Here is a 23,429-nt window from a genome sequence, read left to right as displayed (position 1 = left end):
CCGAATTTTCGGATTGGGACTAACATTGCCAGGTCTACCCAAGATTCTTGTACAACATGCTCCTTTACAATCCATAACTCTATGATGCAATCCTTCCTAAAATTTTCGGTAACTTGGTTGATAAGCTTGTGGTGGTTGATGATTTCATCATGCCAACGTTTGCAGAAGTACTAAAGACAAAGAAGTCGTTTAACTGGAAGCCTTAAGAGATTATTACATTCCAACCCTATCGAGAGAATATTACCACCTTAGCCATTTACAATTTTTTTCTCTTCTAAAAACTTTGATGTTTTGATGGCTCGTAAACGGGTGGTCACGACCTCGACTCGAGGTTGAGTTGGACCAAGTATGTGGGGGTCGCAAGGTGATGATGTTCATGTTTTTTCTTCATAAAGGTATGATGTGTCATGAGATGAATTGACGAATAAGTATTCTGCAGCCGGCAATGATATTAGCAATTTTTTTATAGTCTACCGTTGATTGGGTTGACTATAAGAAAATTGTGATAATGTTGGAGATACCCAATTGTGCAGCCAACTTGAGACCGTAGTGGAGAAAGATTGCCTCGGCGGTGATAACAAAAGTTGCTCCAAGGTTGAAAGTCGTGGCATGAATGAGCTTGCCTGCATTGTCACGGATAATGACCCCATCATATACTGCAGAATGTTAATCATTTTAACGTTTTAGATCCTACCTAACTACTACCTATTAAACCTCTAACCTCTACCCTCACCGCTATCTTACCAAATAATACTTAACTTTTTCAACTAAAGTTTCTGATCTATTCTAATTTCTATCCGCTATCTAAAACATTAATGTCGAGTATTGCCCTAATTCAACCGTGGTAAAAAGTAGGAATTTTTCCCCTCACCCATAACTCCATCAGGCCATCACCATTACTACACACATGCTCTAGTTACTAAAACCCAACCGTTTTTCTTTATGACGCAAACTTTTTGTCTGACCATCAAATTCATTACACGTTCACAATGCAGAACACTCCACGTCCTCCATACTACACTAGTACACTCTGCGACAATTTCTCTCTCCCATTTCTTTCTTTCTTCGACGAATTTCCGCAATTGTAAACCTCAATCGATAACATATTCAGACGCAGAAAGAAAATGATCAACAGATTTTCGCAAATTTCTCGCATCTTCTCCAATGCATCTGTTCGTCATAATCCTAATTTTCGACTCAAATTGATCCGCTTCTTCTCTAATCGTCCAGGTAATTCTCATCTTTTTTAAAAAAATTGCGCGTAATTGAAGTTTAAATCGAAAAAAATGATTTAATCGAGTGTTATTAGTTGTTGAAATTCAGTATGTTTTTGCTTCTGTGTAATGAAATTGTTAGTTCTACATTTTACGTTGTTGTAATTGGTAATTAGTTGATTAAGTTCGATTGAATTTTGAGTTGGTCGATATGTTTTGATTGACGTTTATATTTGTCGAACATTTTTCTTTGTTATTAGAGCTGGATTTTTGTTTTTTGGAGAAGAAATTTCGTGGAAATGGCAGCAATGGACGTGTTTGAATTTTGGTTATTGTTTCGTTTTTAGATAATACTAAAAAACTTTCAAATGAGTCTTGAAAGTAGAAATTTTGATATAATGATATCTCAATGTTGTAATACACGTTTTGGTGAATAAACTGTCGCATTCAGAGAGTTTTGGTCTGTCAAGTTCAGACTGTTTTAGTGACTTCAGTTTCGAGCATGTAAGTTTTGTCATGTCAGTGAGGGCTATAATAATGCCAGTATATAAGATGAAAATAATTTTTGAGACGTACATATTATCTGTTGTTCGTCTTTGTGAAAAGACTTCAACAGTTCAACAATTGCCTAGGACGAATTGCACTTCTTTATGGACATGGCTTTTAATGGGTTAGGATTGTCCTGTTTCTCATTCACAGAACCCCTTCTCGTTTCCACAAGTTCCTATTTTTAAGTTCTTTGTAATTCAATTTTCTAATGATGGTACTAAGTCGTGCTCGTGCTGGAGGCTTGGTCAGACACCCCCTAGCACGGCACACTGGCTCATGCCCTTGTTTTGACATGCTGACCAGAAACAGAACCAAGTCCCAGTGTGGCTTGTCATGCCTAAACCTAAAAAAATTGTGTTTTTGTAGAGCTTTTTCATGCCGAAGGTTGTGCCTACTTCCATGTCGTGCTTTCCGGTCCAAAAATGTGGCCTAGTATGCTCCATACTGTGCCTGCGTGTGCCCATGCTGGGTTGTGCCTGCCGGCCTGGCCCAATGCCATATTATGTTGTTTAAGTTGGATTTTACGGGAACTGCTTTTAGCTTTTGGTTATACGAGATGCTTTGTTTTTCTCTTTAAAAACACTGAAAATAGAATGGATCAATATATGGGCTGTTTCTTCTATTATACATGTTATCCCAAGGCTCTAGCTGATGTCCTTCAGTTATTCTTGGGAACCTTCAGTTAGTTAATTGACTGATGGTGCGTAAAAGAAATTCTAAACTCCTGTTTTGTATTGGCTGAATCATGTTTTTACGGATCAGTTGGTAATTGGTTGAGCTTTTATTGTGGGATACTACTCCCTCCGTCCCAAAATATAGTTCCCATTTCCATATTTAGTTCCACATTTTTCCGTAATCTATACAAATATATTAAAAGGCACGCGAGAACAAGAAACTGTGCCATGTGGCGCTCTCCCTAGGGAGTTTTAGTTCATGTAATCCATGTACAATAAAAAAAATAAGAAATTGCATAGTATAGGGTTTGATCCCGAGACCTCAAGTACATACACTAAAGTTCTAACCACTAGGCTAAGTTTTATTTAGTGTTATTATCATAAAGTATTATATTAATAAATGAAATGTTTTCTTATCCGGGGCATAGCCCGGGCCTAATAACTAGTTTATCTAGAAAAATCGTGTCCCATCATTTGTTTGCTTTTTGAATATTGTTTTTTCCTTTGTTTATTCAACCAAAATGTTACAATTAATGCTCTTTCACCAATTATTCTCCATTCTCTCTCCTAAAATCATCTTTTCCCATACAACATTTATTTAAATAAACAAAAAATCTTTACTATCTCTCTTAGATTCTACTTGCATAAATTATCGTGAAAAAAGAGAAATGGGAACTATATTTTGGGACGGAGGGAGTATGTTTTATGGGTAAATCAATGTGTTCGGGATAGTACTGACTAGAGATTCTCATCCAGGACCCCTGGTACAATACCAGAATCTAGTTGAGCAAGGCAAGCTACAACATGATCCATATCAAGAACGAGTTGCTTCTGAATTGGAAAATCTTTTGGGGAGGCTGGAGAAATATGAGAAGGATATGGAAGAATATCATGTATGCCAGCTGGATGGATGATATCTAACATCTTTAGTGATTTGAGGTGGCAAGGATAACTTGAATTGTTTCTGATTTCTGTACCTGTTTTGGACTTCTATTTCCAGGAAAAGTTAGCAAGCTGGGAGAGCAAAAGGGAGGAAGAGCACCGCCGGATTCTAATGGAGGAAGCACAGCGCAGGCAACAGGGTGATGTGTGGTCAGAAATGAAAAAGAAGCGAAATAAATTGGTTGAAAGTATGACTCGGTGAGGCATGCTATTTAATGTCAGAGTTTGCTCTTGATGCTTTTGACATGTCTTGAACAGACGTACCTACTTCAATATTTTTCTACAGCTGCTTCTTAATTTTATCTTAAACTTTGTTCTGGTCTACCTCTTGGTGTTATGTTTTTCACTGTCTCTTCCTGTTTCGTCAAATGAGATTTTGTTTGGAGGGGGTGGGTTGAGGAGGTAAGGGAGGATTTCCATGGAAGTGCAAATGCATTTTACCATTGTTTAGCGCATACTTCATTGTTGGTGTCTTATCTTCCCTGTTCCTCCCCTCTTTTTCTCTTCCAGAAAGATGCACACATGAGGACTGTTCTTGAGATTCAACTCTTAAGCTATGTCAGACAAATATTTATTGAGCTCTTCAACTTTTGTTCTGGACAGAGAAGATGAAGATGTTATTTTAATAATGAACAAACTGGTGACCCTGCCATGTCTTGTGCATCAATCTGTAGAGTTCGAAACCATTGTAATAAATCTTTATGGCTATGCAGAAGTTTCTGTTTGCGCTGGTTGTGCTGAACAAGAAGGTTGAGAATAGTCGGTCTTTGTAGTGAAACTGTTTACATGAAAGAGCATGAATAAGAGGAAGCAAACATTGTGGAATCTCCAATCTAGAGATTTAAACAGTCCCTGGGGAATTTAAATGAGAAAATTATTTCCCTTTATGATGTGGTTGCACCAAAAGTATTGGGATCTTTTGGTAGGTCTCTGATGCTCGGTTGCTCGCTATGCCAGTCATTTCCAATTTAGAAATTTCATATGGTATAACTTTCTTATGTACCATCCATGTGCCCATAGTATATGTTTTGGAGTTTCAGAGAGCTTCTAACATCATTCATTTGGTAATTTACTATCTGAGTGCACAGAGTCAGCTCACAGATCGCTGAAAGAATTTGTTTGTGCTCTGATCGGCCTTCTCTGTCAAATGATTTCCTCTTAAAAAAGTTGAGGAAAGTTGTAGTTGTAAGTCTAATAGTGCTACGAGCTTATGAGTCTTCATGAACAGTCTCCAACAGCTGCTTGTGCTACCCTTGTTTGCTGCTTAGAGCTAAGTGGTGCCTCATTGGACGAAGTCTTGAGATCCTGTCCTTTCGGAATGCTGTTCATGACAGACTCACGGTTCGAAGATCATGGAAAAGTTAAATTGTCAGAGTGGCCTTTTTATTTTCATGTTGGGTACATCACTCCTTTTTCCTTTTCATAAATTCTGCCAGCATGAACATTATCTGTCAGGGGGTGGGGTCATTGTAGATTTGTACTTGATGGCAAGGTGGAGGGCGTCAAATTGCATCTCATTTATAAAGGTTTGGTTTGCGCTAGTGGAAGATACCTCTTAATTTGGTCATTCCTGCAAATGTGTATGGCATAAGGTTATGGTAGGATGACCAATGTTCAAGATCCCAGCCTCTTGTTTCTCATGTTTTGGGGGAAGCCGGACAGATCTTTTTTTTTTGGGGGGGGGGGGGGTGCTTGTTCGCTCTATAAATTGTTTCATCTGGGTCAGCATATTTGTGCATGTAAAGTTTCATATCACCTATTGTATGAGAACTGGATCTGGTTTTCTTACATATTTTAATGTTTTTGAAATATGATCACATTGTTGTCTTATATACGAGTATTTCTTTTGTGGCCAGGAGGAATTCTCAGGATGTAGAACCGGGAGTGGGAAAGTGGGTTTCGTACCTCAACCGGGAGAAGAAATTGGATTCTTTATTTGGTCCACGTCCAGTTGCTCCTGTGGCCCCGAAAGGATTGTATTTGTATGGAAATGTGGGAAGTGGTGAGCTGTAATAATCAATTTTCTTAGACTTGAGTTTTGTAGTTTATTAAGGTCTTCCATTTTATACTTCAAGTCAGTGGTATAATGGAAGAATAGTTAGGACCTGCCTCACATTAGATGAGGGGGGGGGGGGTTCTTTCAAAGTTGCTTCTTGAGTTTTAGCCTTTAAAAGAGGATATTCTGATTCCTTTCTTGTCTATCTTTGTAGGGAAAACTATGCTTATGGATATGTTTTATCGCGCAACAGAAGGAGTTGTTAAGCATCGAAGAAGGTTTCACTTTCATGAGGTAAAAAGGGAAAAAGATAAAGAAGAAAAGCTTTTGGATACAGCCGTGCGATCATTAAAGTGATATGCCTTTTATTGGCAGGCTATGCTAGAGATTCATGAACATATGCATAAATTATGGAAGCATCAGGTGGAAGAAAAGTCCTTGCAGTCAAGTATATCTAGCTGGATTACGAATCTTCCCTTTGATAGCAAAGTCAAAGAATGGTTGGCTGCAGAAGAACAATATAAGCAAGAAGTACAATTTAAATACATTCTTCCTGCTGTGGCAGATAATTTTCTTGTAGGTCAACAAGAGGGTGAAAAAGGAGCTAGCATTCTTTGCTTCGATGAAATACAGGTTAGTTTTTCTTATGATGTTGAAAGTATTTTGATTGTGAGCCTATAGAAAAGTTTATTGTGTGGTGGACGGTGGTGGACATGTTCTTGGGTAGTTGTCCTTGCTTGTGAAATTGTTGATCATTTTTAATTGTGATCTTTATTGTTGTCTGTGCCATACCCCTTTTAGCTGTTTCCCTTCATATGTATTTTTTGAGTTCCTGTATGGGTTTTGGCAAGTCTACGTGTTTAGACGCCCTAGGACGGTAGGACCCTATGAATTATGATAGCCTTGAAACAGTATCTCGACGTGACATGAGCGTAAAGGGGGTTCAAGAATCACTTTTCTTTATATAAGGGCTAAATCACTTTTGTTTGGTGTTGAACAATTGACGCCCTTGAACTCCTTGTACGCTGATGTCACATCCAGGTAGTGTAGAAAGGTTGTCATAGCTGTTATAGATAGGAAAGTTGGCTATAAGTGATACTCCCAGGAGATTCTTTTGAGGAAAGGGTGAATTGATAGCTATATTGAAGACAACCATCAGGAAGCTGTAGAAACTAAAAATGGTGGTAGTAGAGATGATAATGGTCACATCCATATATATTTAATGTGGTAACTGTAAAAGTATCTCCTTAAAGTCGCCATGATGTCCCCGGGATTGTAGTCAGGGATTGTCAACAAACTTAGCTATTCATTGGATCCTTGTAGCAGCCTTTTCATTGAACAACACACCAAGATCCGTTACACAAGGATCCAAAGAGGCAATTAAGTTGAGAAGCTTAATTGATGATCTTGGTTTAGCACAAGATGCTGATGTAAAATTTTGCATAACCATATGCTATCCACCTGACCAAAAATCAGATACATCATGAATTAAGAAAATGCATCTATGTAACATGTCATTTGACGTGACCTTGTAGCATGAAATAAGTATGTTGTTGAAATTGATTGCCACAACATAGTCCCGCAGTCATATGAACAAAGCATGTTCCTGTGTCCAGTTCCAGCATCTGGTGGACTTTGTCAATGTTCAAATTAATCATTTATAGTCTTTGATTTTTTTATTTTTTTTTTTGGTATTTTAAGAGCATTTTTTGGTCTACTACATTCTCTTCAGAATTCAACTCGTGGATATTTATTGAAAGCTGCTTTGAATTCTGACTCTATTCAAAAAGCTTTTTCTTTGCTCCACGCTAGATGAGAAAATCACTCTAAACCGCTGATTCCATGACTATTCCATTTTTGGTAGTTTCTTAAGTTTACTACAATGAGGGTCTATTCTCCCCAGCTTATTTTCAGCTCAGCTCCATTCTTTTATAACCATTTTGTTAAATATTATTATTATGTTGGTCTAATTTATTTTACTAATTACTCTTATTATTATTATTATTATTTATTTTTATATCATTACTATTAAGTATTATTTTTATTATTTCTATATATTATTTTGTTTATTATAGCTTTACTCATTATTATTACTATCATTATTAGGAGGAACATGGTTTAGGTCAAAAACACAAATAAACCCACGTTTTTTAGCCCATAAACCAATTAAATCGCGTCAAAACGGTTTATGATGCAATTTTGCGCGGTCCGACCTAATCATTATTATTATTATTACTAAATATTATTATATTCTTAAATCTAATTATTAAAATAGTAATATTAATTTACTTCTTAGATATTATTGTTATTATATACATCATCAAGTATTAATATATTAATACAAATAATATAAAATTATTATTATTAATTATCATTATGATCATTAATTATTATTATTATTATTAAATTATGATTATTAATAGTATTTATTTATAACTATCATTTAAAAATATTCAAAATACTATTATTATTATTCATTATTATTACTTATCATTATAATAATTATTTAATATTCATATTATTATTGTTTAAATATTATTTATATATATATTACATTCAATTTAATTCAATTCAGTTTAATTCAATTCAGTTCTGTTCAGCTGTTTTATGCCAAAGAGAACAGGCCCTGGGTGTAGAGTTTGGTCTATATATTGTAACTTCGGTTATTCGTGTTACAATGATCATAAAGAGAATAGAAAAGTGGAGATAGTGCTTAAGTAATTTATCACTCTACTAATATCTTTACATATTATTACATGTTTAGGTGTATTATTTAGAGGCTTCTAGCTACTGGCTACTTCAAACATAAGAGAATGTGATCTTTTTGAGATCTCAATTTACCAGACTAAATTTTCCTACTCTTGCATAACAGGTTTCCTGTTCAATTGCTTGGGAATCTCAACTATTTCATTCTTTCACGAAAACAAACAATAAAAATAATATTTTGAGAATCTTAGCATGTTACCAACTGATATCGGTGCTGGCTTTAGTAAAATCCCTGCCCTTGAATATGAACAAATGATTGCTATACTGAATGACAATCTTTAATATATTCTTTTTTCCAAATTTACATTTTTTGTTACTTGTAGTATTTTGTTTACTAAGTGCTCTATTTGGGTCTTTTTAACTTTTGATATTAGATACTCTTATTTAGTCAACTTGTGAAATAAGATTCATGTGTTTATGGTAGCAATGTTGTTTTGCTACTCAGTTGAACTTGTCATCTCTTTGTTCTCTACCACAGACTGTTGATGTATTTGCTATTGTGGCCCTATCTGGAATTGTTAGCAGATTGCTGAGTACTGGAACTGTGTTTGTAGCCACCAGTAATCGAGCTCCCAGAGACTTGAATCAGGTATGCACTGTAGGCTTGTAACTTGGAGTTTCTTTCTTTCCTCCTGTTAATTAATAAAACTTTGGTATCTATGATTTGTCTTTCTTACAATGGTCAGAACTCAGAAATGTCCATCTTTAATCTGGTCATCTGTGTTTCACTCTTTTCAAATCTTTAAAAAGCTTGTAACAATGCTGACAAAGGTATCATATACAATGATACAAGTCTTTGGCTTACGTTCTCTGCTTCATTGGGCCTTCTTTTGCACAACCTGGGGATTCCTGACCTGCAATCTGATGGCCCTATCACCTACTTGTGAACTGAGTTAACTATATTTGAAACTTGTCCTCAATATTATAGTATATGACTACCCTTTTAGATGCCACGTTTATGGTCAATCAAACTAAATTCACAGACGAAGTTATGAAGGCTTTTCTAGATGACTTTACTGGTTAAGTGATGCACGCTGTAACTGGAAGAACATGATGGATTGCAGGATGGAATGCAGAAAGAGATTTTCCTAAAACTGGTTGAGAAACTGGAAGACCATTGCCAGAATGTTCTAATTGGAAGTGAGATTGATTATCGTCGACTTATTGCCCAGAGATCTGTAAACCAGGTGAGGGTTACTTTTGAAGATTCTAGTATTACGATAAATATTTTACTTATGCAATGACCTGTTTTCCAACTCCACCTTGACTAATCGGTTATGGAATTATGGTTGTGCTCTTACTTAATGTATCTCCCTTTTGCAGATTCACTACTTCTATCCTTTAGATAGCAAGGCACTGCAGGAATTTGACAAAATGTGGTATGAGGTCACCAGCCATTATGGAGGGGACGTGACAACTAAAACTATTCCTGTGATGTTTGGGAGGTAGTATATGGTTCATCTAAGTTCAGCATGTTTGTTCAATGCCTAATTTGACTAATGATGCATAATTACACAGGACTTTAGATGTTCAACAAAGCTGCAATGGGGTTGCACGTTTTTCCTTCGAGTATCTTTGTGGTCGCCCGGTAATGTTTTTCTCCTTGTTTGCGGGGACTCTCTCTCTCCCCCCCTCCCCCTCCCCCTCTCTCTCTCCCTCTCCCTTTCTTTCCCTCCTTCTCCCCCCCTCTCTCCCCTTCTCTCCCTCCCTTTCTCTCTCCCCCCCTTTCTCCCTCTCTCTCTATCTCTCTCTCCCTCTCCCCCTCTCTCCCCCCCCCTCTCCCTCCCCCTCTCTCTCAATTATAATACTATGTAGTCGTGTGGTCATTCTAGTCACTTGTGATCATTACCATCATGCGGTGCATATATTGCACTGGACTGCTACCTAAAACCGTTTCAGGACTTTTACATTGTTATCATGTGAGCATCTATAAGATAAGAAGTGAAGCTGCTTGCATATAGCTTAAGAAACTGGAATATAAAGCATTCGGGTGCCAATAATGAAATGAATCTGCTCTCCTCAGCGGGGCTTCTTTAACTGAAATTTCATGATATTAATTAGCAGATCTGTGTGATATGCTGTATTTCATTTTTCTTGGCTAATGAAGTATATTATGGCGATCACCCACTAAATTTTTTTATAATGTTGGTAGGTTGGGGCAGCAGATTATATTGCAATAGCTAACAATTACCACACTGTCTTTATATCTGACATCCCTGCAATGAGCATGCGTATCAGGGACAAGGTATGCATCCTAAGCCTCCTCTATGCTCTTTTCCTTGGCTATACATATATTTAGTTTTATAATAATGAAATGATCGATTAGTATGCATCTGCTTAGATATCCAGGAATTGAATCAGGATTTTAGCTGAGGGAGCAAATTATTTTCGAATTATCTTAGGTGGACTTGTGTGCTATAATTATGATATCATATATCAGCCAAATAGAGATGTGACAGCCTAAGTATATCAGATTTCAGCCTGCCCAACTGATATCTTACCTTGGGAGGTTCGTCATGTATTGGCTGGTATGGCCAATGAGACTGATACCATCAGATGTAGAATTTATGTCGTTTCAACTGCAAGTGAGCAACGTATTATATCACACCACAATTGTGTATGGTGTCATGACGTGCGACTGTTATTGCGACCATGACTGCTTACTATGATTGAAAATCTTGACCATAATTTCACTATGATGGACAAGTAAATATTTGCAAATACATACCACTGCCAGTGTCAGAATCCACATATTGGAAGAGAAACGCATGTAGGCGATGTAAACACTAATATATGGCATTTTTTCCAACAGTTCCATTCTAGACTTGATGCTTTGGCTATATCAAATATTATGGTTTTCAGGCACGGAGATTCATCACGCTCGTAGACGAGTTATACAATCATCACTGTCGCCTATTTTGTTCTGCCGCCTGTTCTGTTGATGACCTCTTCCAAGGAACTGAAGAAGGACCTCTTTTTGATTTGGAAAGGCAAGTGCTAGCTTCTTCATGCCTATCTCTGCACTTTGTTAATTTTTTTTTTCTGGTAACTGTTAACTTTACCCTTTAAATGCATCTTGATCTTTCACAAATCATTTTTATGCACATCAAATGTTGTGTACTGAAAATTTTAACATAGGGTTTTGATTTCTACCTATAAATGCATGTTACGAGTTACATTCTAGAATTTTGATTGTGATCTTACCGTGTCGGTTCATTCTCTGGTGATACTGAATAGAACTATTGTTGGCTTTACCATTAAAGTATCCATCCAATCAGTCAGATGTAATTGCTAAGTTTCTGTTTGTGCTGCTTCCCTCTGCCCTCCTATGAAATGTTGAACCACAAGTCCACAATCAAGAACCACACTACACATCAGTGGCTTGTTAGGCCAATGTATTAAGATAAATTTGAGGTGGTCGAAAGTATATTCTAGCTCTTCCAACTGACGATGTCGGCAGTATGCCTGTGTCAGCTGTTAAGTTTAGCCATGCATATAAACCCACTGCCTCAAGTCAATGGTGCTTGAAGGTTTAAGAATCTTTATTTGGACATTATGTGATGATTGAGCAATAAATAGACTTCAGTTTGTAACCTTTGGCTTCTCTTAAGATGCTGAACTCAGGTCCTCCCTGATGAAAATTGTCAAGCTAGTTATTACATAAGTTTCCCCATTGAATGAGAGGCGCCTGTAAGCATCAGCTGACTTCTGGACTAGATTGATCATGAATCATACAGAAATCTATCTATCTTCTTTCAGTGCTTTCAGTAACTTGGTCGTTGAAGGACTTAGCGTTTGGATTTTGGAAGGGAAATTGAAAATATGTGTTGCCATTAATCTTGTGAAATATGCTCTTGAAAAGCATTTAGAACAGGTGAATATTGGTTAGAGGAAAGGATATACTGACAAAATATGGGTTGTCTTTCAGTTTTCAATTCGAAACAGAGATGGAAGATGCAAAGCTTCGCAGGGATGTCTTAGCAGAAGGTAGTATGGGTTCTGGTGGATCTCCAAGTGGCATCATATCTATACTATCTGGAGAAGAAGAGATGTTCGCCTTCCGTCGAGCTGTAAGTAGTTACTTTTCCAGTAGATCATAACTAGAGATTGTCTTCAGTCAATTTCGATGGTAAGTCCTGTCGAACAAGGCCATCATTTCATTCAATGACTAGATAGGTTGATACTTGTCTCCCAGTTTAATACAGGGCTTGAAGTTAAAAGGACAATCTTTTTAATTACAAACAGGTAGCTGTAATTAGTTCCGAATCGATGGTGATTCACATGTTACTGATACTTGATATTATCAACTTTAGAATTGCATTTACCCTCCGCTCCCTCGCTTGTTTCCTACTCAGAAGCTAAGTCTCCTTACAAGGTTACACACTTACACCCACTGTATCAGAGTAGCAGATACATCTGGTTAAATTCATGTTCTAACCGGACTTCCTCAATGTCGTAGTTGACATCTAATGTTTTGCCAAATATTTTGTGACTCGACTTTTTCACAGAAAATGTTTGAATTAGTGGTGTTGAAATATAATATCTGTGATGGAGAAAATGCATGTTTTCTTGTTGTGATGGAGAAAATGCATGTTTTCTTGTTGTGATGAAGAAAATGCATGTTTTCTTGTTATGATGGAAGGTTTACTTGTATTACTGTATCATTGGGAGACTTGACAAATGTTGCACTAAACTAATGTTTGAAGTACCTAAATTTTAACCCTGAGGCTTGCCTTGTAGGTTTCTCGCCTGATAGAAATGCAGACGCCTCTGTACTTGGAAGGAGTTCGTTACTTGCATCCCTACTTCCAAAGACAAACAAGTAGCCTCGAGAATGATCAGGCAACAACATTGCAGTCTCAAACATCTTCCTGACCATTTTTACTGCGGAATTCAGCGCGATAACTAACTTTCTTGCACTCACCTCTTCTTTTGACTTGGGTTTATATGTCTTCCTGCAGAGATTATACCAGTATTTGACCATATGATATGAGCCTATGCTGTCTATAAGAAGTTATGCACTACAGAGACATTATTGCAATCTATAAGATATTGTCATATATACTGATATGTCCTACGTGTTATATGTTGATAGCATTTTCACAATATAGCGAAAATTTATTTGTGGTTATATTTTGTTAATTCATACCATTTGACATGCCTCTTAAAACCCCTTTGTTGTTTCCTGTGGATTGTCTTTGTTGTTTGTGTATCTAGCTATAATTTGAACGAGAGGCGTGATGAAATAAATATGTAGTTTAACTGTTGTACAACTTATGCAACACAACTACTCCCTCCGGTCTTTATTAGAAGGAAAGAGAAACTATTATTTTATGTTAGTTTTGAACGTATGTGTGACGGAAAGTTGTCATATTCCAAAAATAGAAACAAAAGAAATGGATAAACTAATAAAGAACATTTCAAAAAGGAATACAGAAAAATTAATAAAGACCCAAAGTAGTATTTGATAAATGTTTTATTAATCTATTTTTTCTTATAATAACTCCCAAATCCTGAGTTATTTTAGTGTTTGTGAGAAGGTGCACAAGTCATTTACTTTTTGTTTTCTGGAGAATATAAAAATTCATTACCCAAAATAGGGGATTAAAACGAAACAAATTCCAAGCTCAGTTTGACAATTAAGTCAAGTCAAATCTTTCTCTTTCGAGCCTTCTACTTTCTCTTCTTCAACATATTCTATTTCCAACTTTCCCGTGCCTAACACCTTCGAGCCTCACCAGTTATCTACCACCTCCAAGCTTACTTGTTGCTTCATCCTTGCTCGATAGCGTTATATCAGTGTTCCGATGCTTATTTCTCAACACACGACTTTGTCATTCTTGGTTGCTTAACGCTACGGCTGATTTCATCGCCAGCACTTGCATACTTGCTCTTTAATTTGTTCATTGCCTGCACAAAGACAATATCCTATCATTTTCTTCTGTTACGTAAATAAAACTGTAAGAGCAAATTAACAATCATGTAGCCAGTATGAGAGATCCATAGGACACTTCAGTGACGTGCAGCGTGTTAGAAGATCAGCTCTCGTATCTAGTGATGCATGTATGTATTGAGCTAAACAGAAGTTCATTAGTTTTGATCCAAGCTGCATTAATCATATGCAACTGATACATAGTGGGTGGCCATAAAAGAAGCTTCTAGACAAAGCAGGAAAACAAGCATCAAGACACTTGGGAACAAGCACTCACGGGATATAGATAAGGTAGTTGCTGTTGCTTTCCCATTCATAACTCTCACTCGACGTGTAAAATAGAACCATAGTCTCTTCTTCTAAGTCAGGCTCTCTGATTCACGTCAATTACGATAGCTTATATATTACACGTGACATGAAGTGAAAAACTCCTAAGACCAATAATCTTATTGCTTGATCAAGTAATAAGTCAGAAGAGATGATTAAGATACGCACCCATCTTGTGGTTACTCTCTATTTGACCCCTTTAGATGATCGATTGGATATCTTCCTGTCACTCGTTCGACAAGCAATACATCTTCTAACAGACATCACCTTTCAGCCCACTTCATATATTCAGGATCCAAGTATCCAGCTGTCTCTTTGATCTGAATAGAGATGCTGGTATCATATGGATTATCGACCATCAGGTACCAATTGAAAAGCCCAATGTGAGGAGAATAATTGATATGTTTGTCTCTGTGAATAATTAGAGGATCTGTCAACTGTCAGCACAACGTAAAAAGGAATTTATTCAATCAATGTTCTTGTACCATAAAATAATAAAGCAATTCAACAAGCACTCAAGTTATAGATAACTCCAAAGAAATTGGTAGACCAACAGTGGTACTGATCAAAATTATATGCAAGTTCTTGAGATGTACAAATAGATGTGGTGCAGGAGTTCTGCAATTCAAAGAATATATTGAGTTCGTCAACGAAATGAAAATGTGGTGAGTGAAACTGCTGCATACTCTTTGAAGAAAGCAAAAGCACATTGTAATGACAAAGATTAACTCATCACAGCACCAAAATTGGCACACTTCAAAACATGTTTCAACGAAATGGATTAATGGAATTGCCCAGCAACAAACTTACCAATATAACAGGTCAGTACCTAATAGTTGACATGCATAGGGATTACAGAATACTATTAGTATTGAAATGAAGATCAACAACAGTGTCAAATTAAGCTGAGTTTTGGACCAGAATATATCCTTTAGGAGTTGAACATACACCAGTGCCAATGCCTATTTATGAACAACTTATCCTCCCTTATCATAGGTAGAATAGTGAAAGCACCACTTAGAACATGTATAAACTGCTTCAATTGACAGAATTGAAAGCTTCACATTTAAAAACCTCCACATCAAAAGTCAATAAAAATGGTCTCAAAAGACTAAATCAACTAGATACACAGAAAATATAGGCCCTCAATTTCAAGATTTTGTACATCAAGATCATGGAGGCTATGTACCACTGAATATTTGAAACGTAGAAACAAATGAGAACTCACCTCCATGACTTTCCAGGTCAAAGTGCTAGATCCACGTATCTGATCAAACAACTCCACAATATCTCACAAGCGCCATCATACTCCATGGAAAAGAACTAAACCATGTTGCTTGTCTAAGATCATGATATAAATGCAACACACATTCAAAAACTATTCAATATAAGAGAATCCTAAGGCATACGAAGAAAATCTTCGATCCTCACACTGTTGAACCCTTATACAAGAAACAAAAAAAAAAATGTGCCTTCACTCGCAAGAAGAAAAAACATAATTTTTGCTCTATTAGTTACAGCAATCATGACATAAATATACTGCCAAGATAGTGGATCAGATCTAGATCATTACCCAACAATGCATTCGGCTCTATGCAACATTCTTATGGTTTAGTGCATCACTTGAATTGTTGCATTAGATAGACTTATTTAGTAGTAGTGAACTTTTTTTGGCCAAAATTTGTAGGAGTTAAATTATACACCATTCACATAGATACAGCACAAGTCTTGAAATAAATTAAGGCCACTGTAATGTAAGCAAACAAGCACGTACACTTACTTTTATTATGATCAAGATCTCAAGTTACCATTGTCAGTCCTCTCGTTGATGGTTCTATCAGCGTCATTGAGTCTTTTGGCTGATTTATATGCATTAGAAACAACAATATGCAATTCCTTCTTGTTTATGTTGGGATCAGAATTAAGCATCTCGAAAAGTGACTCCATGGTCTTTAAGTCACCTCTTGCACCATACAGACTCAGCATCTGGAAGTGAACCTCATCTGGGAACATACAGCCCTCTTCTCGCATCTCTTTATACACTAAATCAGCCATCTCAAACTCCCTGACTTTTCCGTAAGCATTCAGGGAGAGAGCAATGACATTTGAATTGGGAAAATATCCTGCTCTTCTCATCTTCTCAAAAACGTCTATGACATTGGTATATTTTCTGTTTCTTGAATAAAGCTCAATCATACACTCAAATACAGAGATATCCTTCACTTCTCCAGCATCAAATGCCTGTCGAAAGACCCACGTGGCCTCTTCGATCCTTCCAGCTCTGCAAAGGATAGTAATGGCAGTATCTCGGGGGATGTTATCAGGGCACTTAAGCTCATGGAGCAATCGTTTTGCATGAGCAACTAATCCTGCTCTCTCATAAGCCACTATCATAGTCTGATAAAGAACCTGATCAATCTCAACACCGGAACTCCTAAGCTTTTGAAACAACTTGGCAGCACGATCCAATTTCCCAGCCCTACTCCATATAGAAATGATTGTTGAATATGTAATTGCATTTGGCTGAATCCCTCTTTTCTGCATCTCTTGCACCAAATTTCCAGCTTTCTCGTGCTCAAGAGACTTGCCGTACGTTTTTATCATGGTATTGTAGGTAACAACATTCTGTTCAATATCCTTTTTCTGCATCAAGCGAAAAAGATGTATGGCTTCGCCAAAAAGCTCAGCTTCTCCATACACCCTCAAAAGAGTATTATAACTAACAACATTAGGTTCAATGCCCATTTTCCTCATGCTCCAGAAAAGCTGATCTGCTTCCTTGGCCATATCAAGTTGTCCATAAACATCTATCATGATATTGCAGGTAGTAAGATCAAGAACACATTTAGCATCATTCATCTCGGAAAATACAGATAATGCCTCAACGAATTTATGATTCTCCACAAACATATTCAAAAGCGTTGAGTAACTAACTGTATCTGGATTAACTCCATTTTCTCTCATCTCACTCAACAGATCCTGAGCCTCACTAAAGAGCTTAGCTTTCCCAAACACATTAATCATTGTATTATAAGCCACAAGGTCAGGCCTAATACCAGACCTCTTCAACCTCGAAAACAGAGAAATCGCTTTAGAATAATCATGCAATTTGCGAGACAACTCAATCAAGTTGCTGTACAAAACAAGATCACCCGACACACGATCCTGTTCCATTTTCTGCAGCCAAGAAAGTGCATAATCAAAAAGCCCCTCTTTTCCGAAACCGGTAATCAGCATCGAGTAAGTATACCTATCAGGAGCCAATGCTCTCTGCCGCATTTCATCGAATAAGCCATGTGCAACCACCCATTGCTTTGCCCGAAGCACGTTACGGATAACAACATTGTAAACAAACACTGATGGGCTATACAAAGCAACATCATTTATCCAATCAAGCAATGCAATTGACCGTTGCCAATCTGATTCACGAGAAAGAAGAGAGACCATGAACCGAACAGATAGTTGCCTGCCTTTATAAGGTGACAACAAAGCAAACAACTCTTGCTCATCTGCTGTTTGGGCTATAGATTTCAACAAATCATCCATGTCTATGCTGTGGTCTAAGAAAGTGTTTCTCGGTGTTCGTTTCTGGCGGTATGTCTGAGGTGGTTGATGTGAGAAAGAAGTGGATAATGAAGAAGACGAAGCAAGTGATGGTGACCTGGTCCATATGTCTTTGGTTGAACATGATGCGGTTCTTGTGAGGATACATTGAGTTCCAAGTCCATGGATGATGCTCTTAGAAGGGGTAATTCGTTGAGCTTGTGTTATTGTAAGAACACCACCATCCATCACCAACATTATACTATCAAGCATCCTACATATACTTAATAAAAACAGCTTCAGAATGAAGTTAAATGCAAATGGTTTATGATCAGTCAACCCCCAAACACGACAATCAACTACCTTTACAATAAATGAAAAGCGTACTTATAGTTTGTACTTCACTGGTACTGGACGAAACATCACAGTGCTATAAGTGATTCAATAAAATCACCTATTCACAGTTTTATCAGACTTGGAACCGACATCCCTTTATTTCTTCATCTATCGTTTAATTTAAGCTCGCATGCATTAAATACATATCCAAGTAATGTGGCATATCTAGAAATTGACCCACGTAGGTTCAGAGTCGTTCAAAAAGAAGGCCAAGATAAATTGATTAAAATATCCAATACATTAGTTCAAATCCAAATCACAACCAAGTAGTTTAACCCTATGATAGCTAATTAGGCACTTAATCTCAAAGGAAATTAGTGACTTCCAAAAATGCTTCAAGCTTCTCACCCCCTCACACGTTACGGTCTAACAATTACCAAATTATGATAGCTCATTAGGCACTAAATGCCTTATAAAAGTTCGAAGAAATCAAAAAAATATATGTTAGTCACCAATCAAATCTAAAATACTGGGGTAAAAACAAACTTCAACAGTAACCAGTCATATTTATCTATTAATCTACTAATCCAAGTATCAATCATTTTATTTGAAAAAGGAACTGATATTTGGAATTTGAAAACAGTCAAACAGAGGACTAAAAGTGAAGGTTGACACAGTGACTTGGCTTACCACTGTGGAAGTTCAGAAAGGCTGAAAGGGTAATCCAGCGCCCTGCTGATGGACTGAGCAGTGCAGCCAGCAGCAATGTGGTGGTGTGTAAATGAGAGACTGTGTGTAGATATTTTTCTAGGGACTGGGTTGGTGAATGTTGAGGAAAGAGCGGGCAGCCGTGTACTTGTTCGTGGGGGTTGTGAGCTGTGACAGTATGAAATTGGGTTAGCAAAAAAACTGGGGAAGAAATGAATTGAGAAGTAAAATTTTAGTGGATAGGTGAATTGAGAGTGCATCCACTCTGAATCTAAACCCCTACGTCCAAGCTCTTTTTACTCATTTGCTCATTTAAACATCCCCCTATTCTACTAATTTTATCAAGTAAATAGCATGCTCACAGTAACCCTTTTGAACATATCAAAACCACTAGGCTAACCTCTGTTACAATGCACGTATGACGTATCGTTTATTATATGTTCTTTTAGGGTTTTTTTTCTTCCACATGTATCTGGGTTCGAACCCACACTAAATCTGCCCTTGCCAAGCTACATCATAATGCAAAGAGATTCTTTTTTCTTTAATTTTTCAATGAAAATACAACTCAACATAACAATTCAGCTATCTTATATCCAATGAAATGAGAAAGAGACAATGTTTCATCAAAAACATTCTTTTTATAAAAACAAAATGTTTTTTCCCTTAAACAGTATCACAATATGCAACTTTAAATAAAATGCTAGCACTCATACAGTTAAACCACCCTAATCTTTACCAATGGCAACCGACCCAACAGTTCAAAACAGTTTAAAGCCACACAATCATACCTAAATAATAAAGATTAATCAAGTGATTATCATATTCTTAGAGGAACAAACTAATCATCATTTCATAAAGAACACCCAATAACTAGTACTTCATACATTATGTTTACAACTTTCAAGTGCATTTTAGTACATTGTGTATAACTTGAAATTACCAAACTCAGGAAGTTTCTTCACAAATCCAAAGGTACCCAACAAATCAATAAGAGCAAAATCAACCAGAATATCAGAAAAGCGATTCAATAAAATACAATAGTCAAAAAATATATTCTTGCAAGAATTTTAAACCAAACAATCTTTCAGAAATGGAACAAAATCAAAATTGGCAACTTCAGAAAATTGAGAGAGAAAGAGAAAGACAACACTTACTGTTGTTGGTGGTGGTAAAAAGAGTGCGGCAAAGAGTGGGAAGTAGAGGAAGGTACCGAGGTATGTGGGGTAAACATTTACAGAGAGCTCGGCCGAAGGGGGGTTATCTGTTTGGATTTTTTTTCTTTTACTAAAAATTTCCTGTGCAACTCTTTTTTCAATTGGTCGATAATGCGCACGGGTGTACATAGAGGGAGGTGCGTATCGGTCAAAATATGGGTTAACAAAGTATAAAATGTAGCTTATGAAAAATCATAAAATACATTAAAAGGGGAGTGTGTAAAAAGTGCAAAAGGTAAATCGTGTCAAGTATTTTGAAACGGACTAAGTATAATATGAAGAGTTGATTATACTAACAAAATACTTCATACCGGGCTTCACTCCGAAATTCTAGACTATAAACATATTCCACCACTCACCCTTCCCCAAAAACAACATAATAATACCCCGATATAAGTTATGAAATCAGATTATTTGAGGGTGCTCAGCCATAAAAATTATTTGAGGGAACTCAGCCAAGTGATGCTCACCAATCAGGCAGAGACTGATCCTTTTCCCAAGATAGTGGTCAGTGAGCAGGATCGGGGAAAGATAAGAACCCCTCATGACGACTCGCTGGTGGTGGAAATGAAGATTGCTAATCTCAGGGTGCGACGGATCCTGATTAATACAGGAAGTTCCACCGACATCATCAGCGCGGATTGTCTTTCAAGATTAAAGTTTGACGAAAATGAATTGGTTCCAGTAAATCATCTGATCATTGGTTTCGGTGGGGGGGGGGGGTAATTCATCTTGGGGACGGTTACCCTACCTGTCAGAGTTGGAGACAAAGAAGCTGCGATGACGCTTTTTGTGAAGTTCCTGGTAGTACGAGATTTGACGGCATACAACGTCATCCTCGGACGACCTACCTTAAATCATATCAAAGCCGTCATTGTTACTTACCTGATGCTCATGAAATTTGAGTGTGATAATGGGAAAATTGGGTCTTTGTATGGAGACCAGCAGGCGGCAAGAGAATGCTATCTTACTACATTAAGACCAAATTCAAATTATCATAATAATACAAACTTTAATTTAGGCCATGATTTATTAACCAACTGATTTGTTCAGCACCACTAATAGCTAAATCAAACTTCTCCAAGGATTAGAAACTTAGTACAATAGATCATTTGAAAACAAGGACGATAGGGGTAAGTTGGTTATCACAAGCAGGCTATTCTACTGCTGCTATGTACAAGAATATGCAGGAACCTGGAGTTAAGGTTGGATGGAGTGATGTTATATGGGATCATCATAATGTTCCTAAGCATGGCTTCATAGGCTGGCTAGCTATGTTGAGGAGATTGAAAACAAGAGATAGATTGCATAACATTGGGTTATGTTCTCTTGATCAGTGCAAGGAGTTACTTATGTCATAATAATACCCCGACTAACATAATAATATGATGTACTTAAGATATGTTGGTTACAAATAATATCAAGTTATGAGCAATATGTTTCTGTACACAAACATAAACTAAAATCACATTAATCATTTGTAATTGAAATAAGTGAGTTAGAATAATTACACCATTAATTTGACTAATTAATTTTTGCTATCTTGGGGGATCGTGCGTGACAGCGCGCGGTCCAACAACTAGTTTATACAAAATGACATGAGACAACCCCAAAATGATATGAATTACGTCAATAATGACATAAAATGGGAGTAATAATGACACATAAAAGAGTATTAATGATGTATAACATAAGGAGTTGAATATACTAATAAAAATAGGTGAAAACGATACAAGTTTGCTGAAAAATGACATAGAAATAATTAAAAATAGCATAGAACTGGAGTAATAATGACATAGAATTGAATTTATTAATGAGTAAAAATGACACATAAATAAGTAATAATGATACGATACATAAGGAGTTCCAGAATGATATAAGTTTGCTTAAAAATGTCACACAAGTCAGTTACAATGATATGAAAGAGTTTTATAAATGAAATGAAATGTAATAATTTTTTTTTAAAATGACACGAGACAGCTCAAAAATGACATGAAATACACCGATATTGAGATAAAAATGAGTAACAAGGATATGCTATATAAAGAGTTTACAAATAATAATGAAATAGGAGAAACTGATACTACAATTTTGTTGAAAATAAAAATGACATATAACTAAGTAATAATGACATAAAAATGAGTAATAATGACATATAATTGTGTTTTGCTAAAAATTATCATATAAGTCAGTCCCAATTACGTGAAAGAGTTTTAATGACATGAAAGAATTCACACGTGTCAGATGTTGTTACACAATAAGTTGTGATGTAAAATGTTACACACCAGACACTTTCATTACCAAAACAGTGTTCTAAATACAGCAACGTCTACAAAATATGCTAAGTTGACGTTTTTATTGAGTTCCCAACTATTGATTATTTCATAACAATCCCAACAATTGTCTTCCTAAAATATTTTGGTGGGACTTACAACCTGTTAAATAAGTAACAACATTATGGTTCCTTTTTTCCTAAAATAGGCTGAAATATCATAGTTGTAAAAAAAATATAAATTGGTATAAACAAAAGTTGATGATGACACATATTGACATAAAAAATAGGGGGGTTTAAACAAATTGGTATAAGAATAAGGTATGACTTCATATAAGTCTAAATTTTTACTAGATTTAACTATTTTTCAGTCGAATTTATAAATTGGAGTTGAATCTGATTATGAAGCATGTAACTACATATTAATAACAAGATACGTGATTTATATATAAATTATTTGTAAATTTTACAAAAATTAACTTAATTAATTTATTGGGTCCTATACAATGACAACAACAATATTTTTTTTGTTATTTTATGTAGCTAATACAAATATACAATCATAGATGACTGTACAAATAGCATTGATTGATTAATGATTGTATATGCTAATGATGATAGAAGTTAGAATCAAGGTTGACCTAGTAGTTGTGAGTTTAGGGGTTCGATTCTCACCTCTTGTAAAAAAGATCTCCAACTTTAGCCCCCTTCATGCAAGGAAAATCTCCTTAATGAAATAAAAAATTGATGATGATAGAATATTAGTAACTCATGTGACTCCTTGATAAGTATGATAAGTTATTAACACTCTTATATCTTAATACAAGGAACCCATGTATCTTGCTTCATAGAGGCCATAGAATATCTAAAGCGAACTTGTTCATTATTTTTAAGGTAAAAGGGGACTATTTACAATTCATAGTAGAGTGTATGTCGATAAAATTCGATTGATACAC

The 23,429-nt window shown here is 36.3% G+C and overlaps 2 protein-coding genes across 8 annotated transcripts; one reads left to right on the top strand and one right to left on the bottom strand.

Moving 5' to 3' along the window:
- Window positions 1-987: 987 nt before the first annotated feature.
- LOC104887655 (uncharacterized) lies at window positions 988-13,283 on the top strand. 2 transcript variants are annotated; one of them, XM_010672339.4, is made up of 14 exons: window positions 988-1,230; window positions 3,194-3,330; window positions 3,438-3,577; window positions 5,236-5,381; window positions 5,590-5,669; window positions 5,751-6,008; window positions 8,620-8,730; window positions 9,206-9,328; window positions 9,465-9,586; window positions 9,660-9,729; window positions 10,294-10,386; window positions 11,004-11,131; window positions 12,070-12,211; window positions 12,882-13,283. In XM_010672339.4, the coding sequence occupies exons 1-14, from the start codon at window positions 1,125-1,127 to the stop codon at window positions 13,014-13,016; spliced, it is 1,791 nt and encodes a 596-aa protein (XP_010670641.2). In that variant the 5' UTR covers window positions 988-1,124; the 3' UTR covers window positions 13,017-13,283. The 2 variants fall into 2 exon arrangements, with proteins under 2 accessions (XP_010670641.2, XP_057248413.1); XM_057392430.1 differs by lacking the exon at window positions 3,194-3,330 and having other exon boundaries at window positions 1,004-1,230.
- Window positions 13,284-13,572: 289 nt separating this feature from the next.
- Window positions 13,573-20,300, bottom strand: LOC104887656 (pentatricopeptide repeat-containing protein At5g39980, chloroplastic). Of its 6 annotated transcripts, XM_048638154.1 has the most exons (7): window positions 20,142-20,300; window positions 18,970-19,155; window positions 16,181-18,226; window positions 15,629-15,741; window positions 14,569-14,837; window positions 14,351-14,446; window positions 13,573-14,051 (listed from the first exon to the last, which is right to left on the bottom strand). In XM_048638154.1, exons 1-3 carry the CDS (start codon window positions 20,216-20,218, stop codon window positions 16,192-16,194), a joined length of 2,298 nt encoding a protein of 765 aa, XP_048494111.1. In that variant the 5' UTR covers window positions 20,219-20,300; the 3' UTR covers window positions 13,573-14,051; window positions 14,351-14,446; window positions 14,569-14,837; window positions 15,629-15,741; window positions 16,181-16,191. The 6 variants fall into 6 exon arrangements, with proteins under 6 accessions (XP_048494111.1, XP_019103602.2, XP_048494110.1 ...); XM_019248057.2 differs by lacking the exon at window positions 14,351-14,446; XM_048638153.1 differs by lacking the exon at window positions 14,351-14,446 and having other exon boundaries at window positions 14,569-14,811.
- Window positions 20,301-23,429: the final 3,129 nt, after the last annotated feature.

Source organism: Beta vulgaris, chromosome 2 (genome assembly GCF_026745355.1).
Source record: "Beta vulgaris subsp. vulgaris cultivar EL10 chromosome 2, EL10.2, whole genome shotgun sequence".
Lineage (NCBI taxonomy): Eukaryota > Viridiplantae > Streptophyta > Magnoliopsida > Caryophyllales > Amaranthaceae > Beta > Beta vulgaris.
This window is presented reverse-complemented; position numbering and strand designations above follow the sequence as displayed.

Bases quoted from the DNA above. Each gene is read 5' to 3' on its own strand.
- LOC104887655 (XM_010672339.4), top strand. From the start codon at position 1,125: ATGATCAACAGATTTTCGCAAATTTCTCGCATCTTCTCCAATGCATCT. The intron at 3,331-3,437 runs GTATGCCAGCTG...TTCTATTTCCAG, and splicing joins AGGATATGGAAGAATATCAT to GAAAAGTTAGCAAGCTGGGA. The intron at 11,132-12,069 runs GCAAGTGCTAGC...GTTGTCTTTCAG, and splicing joins CCTCTTTTTGATTTGGAAAG to TTTTCAATTCGAAACAGAGA.
- LOC104887656 (XM_048638154.1), bottom strand. From the start codon at position 20,218: ATGTTTACCCCACATACCTCGGTACCTTCCTCTACTTCCCACTCTTTG. The intron at 19,156-20,141 runs GTAAGTGTTGTC...ATACTGTCACAG, and splicing joins TTTTACCACCACCAACAACA to CTCACAACCCCCACGAACAA. The intron at 18,227-18,969 runs GTAAGCCAAGTC...GTTTTTATTAAG, and splicing joins CTTTCTGAACTTCCACAGTG to TATATGTAGGATGCTTGATA.